General features: G+C 39.2%; 4 protein-coding genes across 4 annotated transcripts in view; 2 read left to right on the forward strand and 2 right to left on the reverse strand.

Moving 5' to 3' along the window:
- Nucleotides 1–13,222, reverse strand: part of LOC117373246 (uncharacterized) — a 163,501-nt gene that overhangs the window by 133,053 nt on the left and 17,226 nt on the right. The gene's annotated exons all lie outside the window — the stretch shown is intronic.
- LOC117371967 (OCIA domain-containing protein 1) lies at nt 465–2,860 on the forward strand. The gene is made up of 8 exons (XM_033967662.2): nt 465–654; nt 811–895; nt 972–1,025; nt 1,093–1,140; nt 1,395–1,524; nt 1,603–1,775; nt 1,926–2,087; nt 2,169–2,860. The coding sequence occupies exons 1-8, from the start codon at nt 601–603 to the stop codon at nt 2,204–2,206; spliced, it is 744 nt and encodes a 247-aa protein (XP_033823553.1). The 5' UTR covers nt 465–600; the 3' UTR covers nt 2,207–2,860.
- Nucleotides 2,924–4,016, reverse strand: rhbdd2 (rhomboid domain containing 2). The gene has a single exon (XM_033967649.2). It carries the CDS (start codon nt 3,887–3,889, stop codon nt 2,924–2,926), a length of 966 nt encoding a protein of 321 aa, XP_033823540.1. The 5' UTR covers nt 3,890–4,016.
- Nucleotides 4,257–7,958, forward strand: chic2 (cysteine-rich hydrophobic domain 2). The gene is made up of 6 exons (XM_033967675.2): nt 4,257–4,583; nt 4,992–5,046; nt 5,151–5,306; nt 5,651–5,707; nt 5,772–5,831; nt 6,249–7,958. The coding sequence occupies exons 1-6, from the start codon at nt 4,450–4,452 to the stop codon at nt 6,297–6,299; spliced, it is 513 nt and encodes a 170-aa protein (XP_033823566.1). The 5' UTR covers nt 4,257–4,449; the 3' UTR covers nt 6,300–7,958.

A 13,222-nucleotide genomic window follows, 5' to 3' on the forward strand; every position in this document is an offset into this window, starting at 1 on the left:
AACAAAAGCAGAGGTGTGATCCACTAAAGTGTCACAGATGCGTCTGTCTGACCCCAGCCCTGATAAACTGGGCTTTTAAAGAGGTAGTAGAAAGTCTATGTCTAAGTCTTCTCCTCTATGTTTATTATATCCATTGACTCCATACATTGCTTTTTCTTCATTCTGCATGGTAAGCTACTTTTTCATCTGAGGATAAGATCTGGTCTGATGATGTTGTCTATTTTAGACTGTTTTGTGTCAGTGAAGAGCACATTCGCCCACCACGAGAGGGCGCTCTTTTACAACACATTACGTGAAAACTTTCAAATTACACCCAGACTTGTCGCACATAATTAATGGATTGGTCATAGTCTTAAGCCAAAACGGAACATAGCACAGTCTAAAAGATGCGTTTATGTTCATCCAGAGCAGTTTGTAGAGGGAGTAATTAAAGCTGTTTCCTGTGTTGAACTGTTGACCTCAGCATCTGTTTCCGGGTCACATCTTTTGCTGGCGCTACACGGGGCTATGACATTGTACCGAACAGTAGAGCCGTCTGGCCCTATCTTATGTGTATTATTTGAAATACTTTGAAAGCAGAGGTAAATCTAAATCACAGACATGACGACCCCCGGTCCAGGCTACACAGATGAGCGGCAGCGCAGAGGAGCCCCGGTAAGCTAATGTGATGCTAATGTGATGCTATCTGTAGAGCTGTCATTGACCCCATGTGTGGTGTACAGCATCTTTGTAGATTTAATGGGACTAAATCTGACAGGCAGTGTACGCTTGTAAATCCGCACTGCTGCAGAGTTGTGTGTGTTCTTTTAGGGTGCTGTTGGGATGGACTACATCCCCACAGATGAAGAGAGGAAGGTGTTCAGAGAGTGCAACCAGGAGAGCTTCTGGTACAGGTGTAAGTTTTCTGAATGCAGTTAACGCCGATATGACCAGGACTTTTGTATATTTACTCAAATGCGCTTTGTTCACAGCCGTGCCTTTCTCTGTGGTCAGCATGGCCATCACTCAAGCTCTTGTTGCAAGAGGTAAGTGTAAATAATAGAACACTTAAGGAAGTTTACATTTGTCGAAACTGACTTTTCACATTTTCAGGCTCTTTGTCTTCATCACCAAGATTTGGCTCTCTTCCAAAAGTTGTCTGTGAGTAGTGTGTTTTTCGTTTATACTGCAGTTACATCATTTCTGTGTAATGAAGTAATTATATAAATGTAGTTGTAATGCTTGGATTCACTGTTTTGGCTGAGGGTGTGCAGATATTTACAAAGATATGGTTGTTCCCTTAGTGATTTTAGATACTGATTTCCCATTGAATTAATCTTAACACCGTTGCATAACATTGCTTCAAAACTATTTTAAGCTTCCCCCCAACAAAAAGCAAATATTTGTTTCTCTAGTTGCTGGTTTCTGTGGCTACTTGGCTGGAAAAATGTCTTACATGAAAACCTGTCAAGAAAAATTTAAAAGATTGGAAAATTCACCATTGGGTGAGGCACTACGACAGCGATCAGGACTGACATCACAATAGTAAGTAGAGAAAAGTGTTACAGAAACGTATATGACATTTGTTGTGATATAAAAGTGTTCTGGCCTTTTTATCCACAGTTCTAAAGGCCCTCAGTCAGAGACTGGTGATGCAGACCCTTCAATGACATCATCTGATGCCATTTTCCAGTCAGACTCCCAAAGCCAGATTCCTGCTCAGAACAGAGACTATGGTTATGGATACAGCTCAGAACCACCCATGCTCGAGAAGGAAGAAGATCTGAGTGTTTCAGGTAAAATCAACTGCCTGAATATACTGAATGAAGTAAACTGAAAGTTTTGCATTACAAAGGTTGTAAATTGTTGTTTAATGCATCCAAATTGTTATTAAAGATTAATGTTAGTGTTGTTTTCTTCTAATTCTTATCATTATTATTATTTAGGTCAGACTTATTTGGATGAAGAAGAGCCCAAACGGAAGCCCATCTTGTATGAGGATTTAAGACTCAAAAACCGAGAGAACTATGAAGTCACACTTACTCAGAAGGCAGAGACCCTTATGAAACCAGCGCCACAAAGGGACTCAGAAAGGCCTAAAAAAGAAGGTAACCATTGAAATGTTGAACAAGCTGTTGGCCTGTTGTCTGATGTTGACAGTTCTTCTTTTGCTGTTCTATGTGTTACAGCCAAGAAGAACATTTATGGAGATACATGGGAAGAATGAATGTGTTCTGACGTGCATATTGGGATCATTGTTGCAGTTGAGACAGCTGAGGTTGTGTTCCTTTATCAGTGTGTATCAGTAGAGGTTATGTACTGACATCATTTAATTCAACTACGGGCAGGACAACAGATAAAATGTGTTTGCTTTTTATTGACGCATTTTTGTTCATAGAGCGATTGTTTTCACTTCACAGTAATGATTTCCTTAATACACTAATTCACCATATTTAATAAGAGAAAGGTTCATTTCAGATGAGTATGTGATATAAAGTTTATATCAGCAATCAGTGAAAATGTCATGACTCACCGTTGACACTCACTAATGAAGTTCCAAAGGTTGTAATGTAACTGAATAACCAATGTTTTGTTTCTTTTTTGACTTGGCGAACAATTGAAATAAACTGCTATGACTGTTCAACCTGTAATTGTGTTCGGGATATTCATGGCATTTAATAACATTATAACATTATACATTTTAAAACAAAGATGCAAAGACAGCAGCTGAGGTTTAGAAAATACACTTTTAACATGCACAAATGAAATAAAACTCCATTTATATGTCGGGACAACTTAACATAATTGAAAGCTCAAATTACTGTATTTCAAGAATGTTGCAGAACTTGAAATTGTACAAAGATGAACGTATTGGCATTATAATAAACTAAATCAACGTCCGATTCAATTCAGTAGCAATATTTTGGTACGATGTTAAGGTAGCCTATTTTTGATCAGTGTTCAACAGATTATTCAAGTTATGACTATGGTTGCAACTGTGGCTGTGATGTCCGTGGAATGGAGCATGAGAATGTCCGTGGGATTGTCCAAGAGGATGGAGCGGCACTGGGAAACTGGACAGAGTGTTGTTGTAGATTCCCCAGCTGTCATAAGGCATAGATGCAGAGTTCTGAGGGCCAAGACTGGAGGCTGGAGCATAGGCTTGCACTGGGTATGTCCCTGGTGGTGGAGAACTTACTTGTGGAAGAAGTACTTTCCTTCTCTCCTCTGTAGAAGCAGGGACAAATGTAGCAGGGCTGGCGGCCCTCAAAAACCTAAAAGGCACATTTTTTTCCAATACAGAAGCTCTGGACTCAGACATTTGGAGCAGTGAAAACCATCCCCTGCCATACAACCACCCTGTGAAGACTGCTATAATGTTACAAGGAAGAACTGCATTTGGAATGAGGATGGTGGTGATGATTAAAAACACCCATGGAAGGACTATAGTGGGGAAACTGACCCCACACAAAAATCCTTTGGTCATCCTTGTGTGCATTGTGGTTAAAGCCATGCAAGACAGAGCTGTAGGCAGCAGTCCTTCAGTCTGGTTGGTGCTTCCTTGCAGAAGATCCAGAATCGCATAGGCTAATCCCGAGGTGGTGGATAACAGAAAGAACATGATGAGAAAACGAACAGTGCCAAAGCCTCTTTCCAGACTCCCACTGAGAAACGCAAACACTGTGATGCTGAGAAGAAGCTGCCCCACTGTCTTATGATGATAAGGGTAAAGAAAAAGTCTGTGAATATGTCCATTTTCAAAAACACTGGCACCGACACTAAACAATCCTTGGCTAATGCCTATGTTGCAATATTCTTGCACACCAAATAATAAAGAGGATGCCAAAATCACAGTAAGAATCCCACTCGTGAGTTTAGGGGACACTTCCTTCAACACTTCTAAAATCATTTTTATATAATATGATTACACTGTGAATATACTACACTGCTACTCATTGAAAATATATCAAAAATATAATGGAAACTATTCGACTTCTGTCCCTAAGAAAACGCAGGTTTCAGGAAGAACTTCTTGAAGAGCTTCGGGAGATGAATTGATTTCCGGTAAGATCTTTCAAGTTAAAAGTAAACATTTTTTTTTGCAGGTAAATCTCTGGAAGCGGGCAAGTGAGCATAGATAATTATACTTAAGATTAAATATATTAAAAAGGTGAAGAGTGAAGTGGAGACCGAAAGTATCGAACTGGCTGAACAGGAAAATAAAAATATACATACTAAACTTTATTTTGAAATGTCATTGGTCGCCTCGTTTGCTCACTTCCGTTGTCGTACAGCTGCCTTGGCGGATGTTGATGTTTTGTTTTGCTCGGTGTCGTTGAACGATGTGAGCTGTAACATTCCCACGGTTTAGTCGTTTTTTTTGTTCCCCTGATTTCGTTGATCTTTGCGCGGCGAGGCTTTGCGGCGTGTCGACCCCGAGTCCCTCCGGTGGTTTCCCCGGATCGTGAAATGATGGAGGACTTTGACGAGATCTACGAAGAGGAGGAGGAGGAGGAAGAAGACGAAGACAGGGCCGCAGAGGAGCAGCTTCTGAAGTACTCTCCGGACCCGGTGGTGGTGCGCGGATCCGGACATGTCACCGTGTAAGCATCCACCCAAACGACTCCAAAAACACACCCTCACAGCTGTCACACGTGTAAAGTCTTCATTAGTGCTAAGAGTTTCCCATAACATCCTCTGCTAGCAAAGTTAGCCGGATGTGATAAGCTAGCATAGCCCGCTAAAGTTAGCATCGAGCTAACCAACTCTGGAACAAGACAAGTAGAGGCTTTAGCACGATGTAGCTTTGATTTGAGACATATATGGTTTTAAATCTGTGTTTATCTTGAGCTACTGTTATAAAACTTAAACACAATACAAGCCCAAGAGGAAAGCGTCTCCCACTTTGCTGTGTGTTTATTTCGTATTGGCAAATGCTTTAAGTTAGACTGTGTTATTTTGATTTAAAATGCTGTTAAAATCACATTAACAGTTGCTTGTTTTCATTTTAGGTTTGGGCTTAGTAACAAATTTGAAGCAGAATTTCCCTCAGCTCTCACGGGAAAGGTAAGCTTTTTAATCGTGCTACATAAAAGTGTGACTGTTTACCACATGTGCTTTAATCTCAGGAGAGTCAGATACTAAGGACTACATTCGTTTTGTGTATTTAGGTGGCACCAGAAGAATTCAAAGCCAGTATCAACCGCGTGAACAGCTGCCTGAAGAAAACTCTGCCTGTAAATGTGCGGTGGCTCCTGTGTGGCTGCCTCTGCTGCTGCTGCACATTAGGCTTCAGCTTGTGGCCAGTCATCTGCCTCAGCAAAAGGGTTGGTCATTGCATATTTCAAAGTGTATGTAGTTTCACACATTTAGGGGTAGGAGTGCTAAATGGATGTGTAGAGATTGTGCAAAATTGTCCCTTTCAATTTGAGACTGGTCCCTATTTTGAAGAACATCAAATTTGAAAAAAAAAAAATGAGGCAAAAATAATTAAAAGCCTTTATTACCACAGGACAGATAAAGTTCAAATCATGCCAACGCATTTCTGCCCTTCTGCCTTCCACAAGGCAAACAGTGCATCAGTCTTTTTTCCAATTTTTTCAACTTTGTATATGTAGTTTCATGTTTGTATTAATTCATCAATGTGTTTTTTTTTGTTTTTGTTTTTTAGACCATACGATCTTTAGAAAAGCTGTTGGAGTGGGAGAACAACAGACTTTATCACAAGGTAAACAGTTTATAATGTCCTTGAATGTGATCCAATTCTAATCAGTGTTGACCTTTGTTTGTAGTTGTGTTTGCATTGGAGATTAAGCAAAAGGAAGTGTGAAACAAACAATATGATGGAATATGTAAGTAGCCTCTGTTATCCTATCAGCTTTGTATATTCACTTATTAACTGAACTTCAACCCTCACAATGTATATGTCTGAAACAAAGATCTGAAGTTTTTTTTTGTGATTAGGTAGATTTGGAGATTTCTTGCTAGTATTTCACCAGCTCTTCGGATTTTTAAAAATCCATTAGAACTATTAGAGGAGTGTTGATGATAAGAGTTAGGGAATAAGAAATTGGTGGCTAAGAGAACAGATACATTTGTGTAAGTGTAAGCTACATTTAAGTCAATTTATATGTTCTTTAGTAGCATTTTATGTTCAGTTTTTAAACATCAATGCGCATAGTTCACCTGCTGCGCTTGGTATTACAGTTGTAGTTGTATAATAAAATGGTAATAATGGACACAGGATTATATTTTATCTCTTCTTTCAGGTAATACTCATAGAGTTCTTGCCGAAAATTCCCATCTTCAGACCGGACTAGCCTGACTCCAGATGAGCGCACATCTGCACTGCTGCCCAGTCCATGAAGGCTGTTCTGTTCGGAAAACGGCTCTACCTTAACACTCCAACAGTTTGTTTACAGCGTTCCCCCCCCCCAAACACCCTGCATAACCTCATCATTTTGGAGTGAACTTTTTAAAGAGCTCTGTGAACTTGCACAATGACAAGACACGTGAACAGCACCAGCCTGTGAAAGAACATCTAACAACCAGCTATGGGCAGCACTATTGAGTTTTTACAGCCTTATTTGAACTGCAAATGCCTAAACTTTGACTTCTGCAAATTACAACTGGATTTATTTTTAATTTGACAAAATAAGATTATGGCAATTACTGTAAGAATGTTGCTCTTTTGTCCTAACAGCTACAATACTTTGAAATGTACACCACACAATGGTTTTGGTAAAGAAACTTGAAGAAAAAAGAAATGAGAAAGAGATGTCAGGCTAACTAGCTCTGCAGCAGAAGGACAGCAATTCTATTGTTCCTTTTTCACACCAGTGGAGTGACATCTTTTTTTGAAACCAGAAACGTTATTGTCCCCTTTCCTTAGCTGTATCACCCCAACTGAATGACAATCAGTCCTGAGTGTGAGCTCAGGCCCTGGCTGCAAGATTTAAACTGGATGGAAACCAAGAGTGACAAATACAAGTGATTTTTAAGCATTTTAAGGTTTTGTTTACTCCGGGATGCAGTTATTCTGTGATGGAGCTGATCACTGTGGAGTGTCTGACAAAGAGAACAAGAAGCAAAAAGCCAATCAGACATTAATCACACATTCTACCACACTCTACTGCAGGGTTCTTTTAAGCCTTTTCATTTCTACTGCATGTTTATTCATATGTCACATGTGTGAACGGGCATTCATTCCTCAATTAATTGTTATTGATTACTATTACGTGGTTATGTTCTACACTTAAGCACACTTTAGCTTTTTTTCCCTTTTTTTTTTTTTTTTTTATATGACCTGCTTATGTTTTTCACTATCGCTTTGTTTAAGCAAAAGTCCATGAAGCGAAGGTTGTTTTCTTAGATTTCTTAGGATAAATGAAGCTTGACTTGTAAATGAAGTGGAGAGTTTGGTAATTGAAATAACAAATTAATATCTTAAACTTGAACGATTAGAAACTAGATTCTAAGTCACAACAAAACTCGATATTATCAAAGGCTAAATATAATTAATCACTTTCAAATAATTCTCAGGATATAGTAACCTTAAAAAAATGTAGCATTAAGTGTCACTGTTGGGTTTGTTCAAAGGTCTACATGGGTAACACCAGTGGAACATCACTTTATCATTAACAGATTATTATATTATATACCATATTATGATTTGAGAGATGTCAGCCAAAAAATATGCACATAGTCGGTGTTGACACGTCACTCATGCATGTTTATCCATGTCAGAAGGCAGAATGGTTTGATACCAGCATGGTTTTGGTCTAATCAAGACTAAGACCAAATATAAGTGTTTGCATATATTTCTGTTCTTGAAATTCGCAAATGAAACCTTTTTTATATTTCTCCTAAGTGTTTTGTTGTGTCAGATGAGTGAAAGATACTGTATGTCCATATACTCGAAATATCTTACCAGTACAGTAAACTACCAATAAATAAGGCATTGGGCCTCCTGCTCCAAACACACGCTTCCTTTGTGACTCCACAGCTGAAAACTTATAGACTGAGGAAGATGAGCAAATGCAGTGAAATCTTTTGGCACATTTTTGTTTCAGACAATAACTTTGGACTCCAAATGACATTTTTCCAGTCATTTCATTTTCAACAAATACTTTTATTACTATAATAATAGCAACCAGCAAACGGCAGCAGAATGCATTTCTGTTGTGCTCTATTGAACCAAAACTTTACTGTATGATCATAGACTGTGTACCGTAAATTTCGGACTACAGAGCGCACCTTGATATAAGCCGCACCAGCTAAATTTGAAGAGAAAATCAATTTTGTACATATATAAGCCGCACCTGAATAAAAGCCGCAGGTTTTCATATTGTAACATGAGATATTTACACAGAAAGACGGTGCACCGACACGCTTTTTTTTAAACTGCCTGAAAATTGGCACCAACACGACAACAACACGGGATGAACACATCTGCAGGTTTAGAAAATAAAGCTGCACCAACACGGAAAATCTGCTTTTATTTCCTCTGAAAACTTTTGTCGTCTTTTTACATTGACCAAGTTGGATTCATTGATGTCGAGCTTACGTGCAGTGGCTCTATTTCAGGGGTCGGCAACTCGCGGCTCCGGAGCCGTATGCGCCTCTTTCAGCCTTATACTGCGGCTCTGCGTGGCTTGGGAACTGACGCAGACACAGCTCACAGTCCTGCGTAAAGAGCCCTGATTTTCAGACGTTGTGCGCACAGGGGTCAGGAGCAACTTTGGCCCGTCCCTAATGACACACTAATAAGCTCGTCCGTAGATGTATCATGAAAATCCTGCTGGAAATCGCCACAGAAATCTATTTGATGTAGTAGCAAGTTTATTATCTGCTCTTGTCTCCGCGGTGAAGTATCACGTATAACACATCAGACACGACGCACAAAAGTAGAGCCACAAGCGAGTGAAAATGAGCCAAAACAAAAGTCTTTGGAGATCTTTTTAACAAAGGGGAAAAGGACAACTGAGGAGCCAGAAGAAGAGACTACGACCTCCAAGAAAAAGAAAGATAAATTTAACAGACAATGCCTACTTAAAATCTGGGTTTGTCGCTACAGGTGACTCTCACGCACAGTCCGCTCTGCGTAACATACGGGAAAAGCAAATAAGGCAATGAAACCTTCAAAACTGCTTTGGCACATGGAGAATAAGCACCTGGGATTAAACGATACGCTACGAGTTTTTTTGTTGTTGTTTTTTTAAAGAAACTGCGGAGTAGAGTAGACATAATCACATAATCAGCGCGATGCATGATGCAGCGGTTTGGTGAGTTGTATTTTTTTAATGCACTTAAGTTGTTTTTGCCATATTTATCTGCCACGTGTAGAAGGCTTGTCCGTGAAAGTAAAACCTACATTATTCCGTTACATTATTGTTATTATACAGTGTTATCTTCATTTTAGATGTCAAAAAGTATTTGCGGCTCCCAGTGTTTTATTTTATGTGGAAAGTGGGTCCAAATGGCTCTTTGCGTGTTAAAGGCCGACCCCTGCTCTGTTTCCTTTCTGTTTCTTTATCTTAAAAACTGCATCATATCCATTTCATGATGCGCAAAATGATCGTTCAAAATCAAAACTAGTGAATTCTTCAGAGCAGAATCTTTCCCCACGTCTGTCTCACTTTTACGTTTACAGCTAGAGAGCGCCCCCCAGGGGCCGTTATCCAGTAAAATTCCATATATAAGCCGCACTGCTGTAAAAGCCGCAGGGTTCAAAGCGTGGAAAAAAAGTAGCGGCTTATAATCCGAAATTTACGGTATATAACTATAAAATTAAGTGAGGATCCTGTGGAAACAAACACTTTTCTTGTCATACCTGTGACTGACGGCACTTGGACCAACGAAGGCAAATGACAAAGTGTCTTATCAGAAGTATCAATTTATTGATCATTCAGTATTTTCCATAATTGGGTGAATACAACGTGCCAGATTACTCAATCAAGCACAAATGAAACACTACAGGTTTTTAATGAACAACACAATAAGAATGAGCTTTGTTAACCTCATATTTAAGTCTGAATGTCACAGTCATTAATCTGTAATTGACTTCATCATTAAAAAATAACATGAACAGAAACCTAAGTCAAATTGTTTATTTTTGTTATTTGAAATTTGGTAACCATTCCCTCAGTTCTCCTTTGTTATTGCCAGGTTCCCCAATAAGTCGTTCATGAAGCTTGCGAGACCGTCCGGGGCCTTCATGGCCGTGTCGAGGAGCCCCAGGATCTTTGAGCCCATCTCTGTGTTCATCACTGAGGAGAGGTCAGTGCTGTCCGTCAACTGCTCCTCTGAGCACAGTTCTAAGGGGAAAATATTTGCACCACATTAATGGTCCCACATATAACATAGATATCGACCATTAACATGTTATAATATAGTAGAACACGTCCTGATTGAATTATAATGTCAGTGGGTGTTTGTTCAGGCCCACAGATGGAGTCTCTGGTATAAACTGTTGTGGGTCTTGATCATGAGAATCTATTTACAGGTTTTTGCATTAACGGGGAGGTAAGAGTGCTCCTCTGTGTCATACTTCATTTTTTCATTTAACTTTATTTATACGGAGAGAGCTCGATGAGAGTACCAACGCTCTTTTTCCTGAGCTCCCGGTTAAAATACAGAACAAATAAAAACAAACAAAACAAGTAACTGCACAGGTCCATTTAAAACAGGAGCAGGTGTGATTATAAATGTTTATCTCCACATTATTAAAGTGCATTAGTGGCACCAGTGTATCCAGTTTTACATTTCCGTGTATTCCATTCTTGGGAAGCAAAATAACCAAAAGCTTTTTTCCCCATTTCAGTTCTAGTGTGGTCAGGTTTTAGACACAGACCATCATGAGATCTTGAATTAAAAGTTCCTGTATCAAAGTTGAACAAACAGGTGAGATACTGAGTCAGTCTGTCGTCATCGTCCCTTAAAAATACATTTTATAAATACATTTACACAGTGTTGTTCTTTTCCATAAAGTGACAGTGATGGTTTAAACTCATCGTCTGTTATGAAACGAAAAGCTGAGTGAAAAAGAGTCTAAAGGTTTAAAGTCGAGGCTGAAGTCTGGATGTTTATTATATCTTTATAATCTAATACAGACAGAAAAGTTGCTTGACCTACAGTATTTCTTTTCTGTAATTCAATGGGACACAAGATTTGTTTCTATAATAAAATGATATGTTTGATTTTAAACTGTTGCATAATTCTGAGATATGTTTTTTAAAGGATAAGTTTTGATATTTACAGCTGTGACTCTTTCAATCCATGCACCATTTACTGTATAAAGATTTTTAGCTTGTGCCCACAATAATCATAAGTGTTATTCAGTGATGATTTTGGAGTTCATTAAAATAGTGCTGTACATGTGTGTGTGTATGTTTTGTCCCACTGCTGATACCTTTATCTGGGTTCAAGAACGTTGCTTCTGGCAGATTCAGACATTTTGCCTGTTGCTTAAACTCGTCCAGTTCAGCCGTGCTCAACGTCCGTCTTCTGCCTTAAAACACATCCTTCAAATAAAGTACTGAAACTAGTATTTTTGCACCATGTAAAAGTATCTCTTACTCAGCAGCTGAAGGATACTGTAGTAATTGGTCCCGAGTGTGAAATTGCTCTTGACAACCAGGCAGTCGGGACAGCTCGTCTTCAGCAAATGATCAACAGCTTTGTAAGGCTTATCTGGATCAGACACAGACATCATTAACATTATATCTAAAAACAGTTTTGAATCACTAACTTTAACACATACTTGTGATCAAAGTATTGTTCACCATAACCGTCGTGGATGAAAGAGTCACACAGACCCCAAACCTGAGCAGATTTATCATTTAATCATTTTGAAAAACTGTAAATAAGTTCAGATTTTTGTACATACGATTTTTGGACTTGTTTAAACTCAAAACTACTGATATCGGGCAGAGGGTGAACTTGTACAAACACACTGTCCACAAACTTCTTGGTCAGCTCTCTTGTTCCTGCCATGTTGGTGCTCTCTCCTACGTACATCCATTTCCCCAACAGCTGCAAACACAACGTCAACACCACCATCATCAGATCAGGACACACAGGACACAGTGGGACTTACCGCGTCTCTGCTCTCTATGCTGATCGTCTGGGTTAGACTCTCACAGGTGATGACAGGAGCTGTGTGTCCCAGGTACAGGAGGCTGAGGACCACCAGAGCAGAGAGTAGCAGCTTCATGGTGGATCAGGTCTGGTCCCTGTTTCACTGCACTGGAGTGAGGCAGTGAGGGCTTCATTGATCGGGCTAAAGTGCACCTCTGTTTGCAAACACACTTTGTCATTCAAGGCTGTTACATATTTTATTTTGGGGTTAGTTTGCTTAACCTTAACTTCAAATGCTGTTCTCCAAAGCAGTTTTCGTATTCTCTGAGGTAAACATCTACAGTGTACTATGTCGTCTACTCTTCTGGAACAGACCGCCTCCTTCCCTCCATGGAGATGTTATTGCTTTGTCTGAAATGTTCCATATCGTTGCATTAAATTAATCAGTTTACGAGGACACATGCAAGTGACGCCGTCCAGAAAAGTTACAAGTCAAACTGATGGAGTCGAGCCAAATGGAAGGATGTGTTTCTCATGTTGCTTTTGCTCGATAAACACCTGTAAATGGATTATTCCAACAGTCCAACAGTCTAATGCCAAACAGTGGGACATTATATCACATCTCCATGGAGACAAGCAGACCACCTCCAGAAAAGTTAGGCAATAAAATGAACACGTAGCAAGTAGCACTCATCATTTTTTCTGTTCTTAAGAAGCCTCAAATGCTCACTGTACTTTATAAACTATAGGAGAAAGCACAGTTCTGATCCCCTCTTTATGAAAACACAAAAAAGAAAAAAGAGCTTTTGTTGACTTTTTCTTATTGGAAAAAAAATCACAGTTTCTCTCCTGGACGTGGCTGTTTCATCCACAGTCACACAGTTCAGGGCAGTGGTTGATATATGTTCATTTTTCAGGTAAAAGGAGTTTTCTGGCTGTTCTGAATAAAGCAGAAAATGATTGTTACACAAATAAAAGTAAAATACAAATAGAACAGTTGTGCTCACTCATCAGGAAAACACCATTTTCAACTGTCATAGTTTAAGTTAAACACATCTTGTCTCCCTTTGAATTACAGAAAACAGTTCAAGAAGACAAGACATGACAAGTTGATGTGTACAGCACAAGTTGTACACAAAGTAATTCAAAGTGTTTTACAGAATAA

This window comes from Periophthalmus magnuspinnatus, chromosome 1, assembly GCF_009829125.3.
Source record: "Periophthalmus magnuspinnatus isolate fPerMag1 chromosome 1, fPerMag1.2.pri, whole genome shotgun sequence".
NCBI lineage: Eukaryota > Metazoa > Chordata > Actinopteri > Gobiiformes > Gobiidae > Periophthalmus > Periophthalmus magnuspinnatus.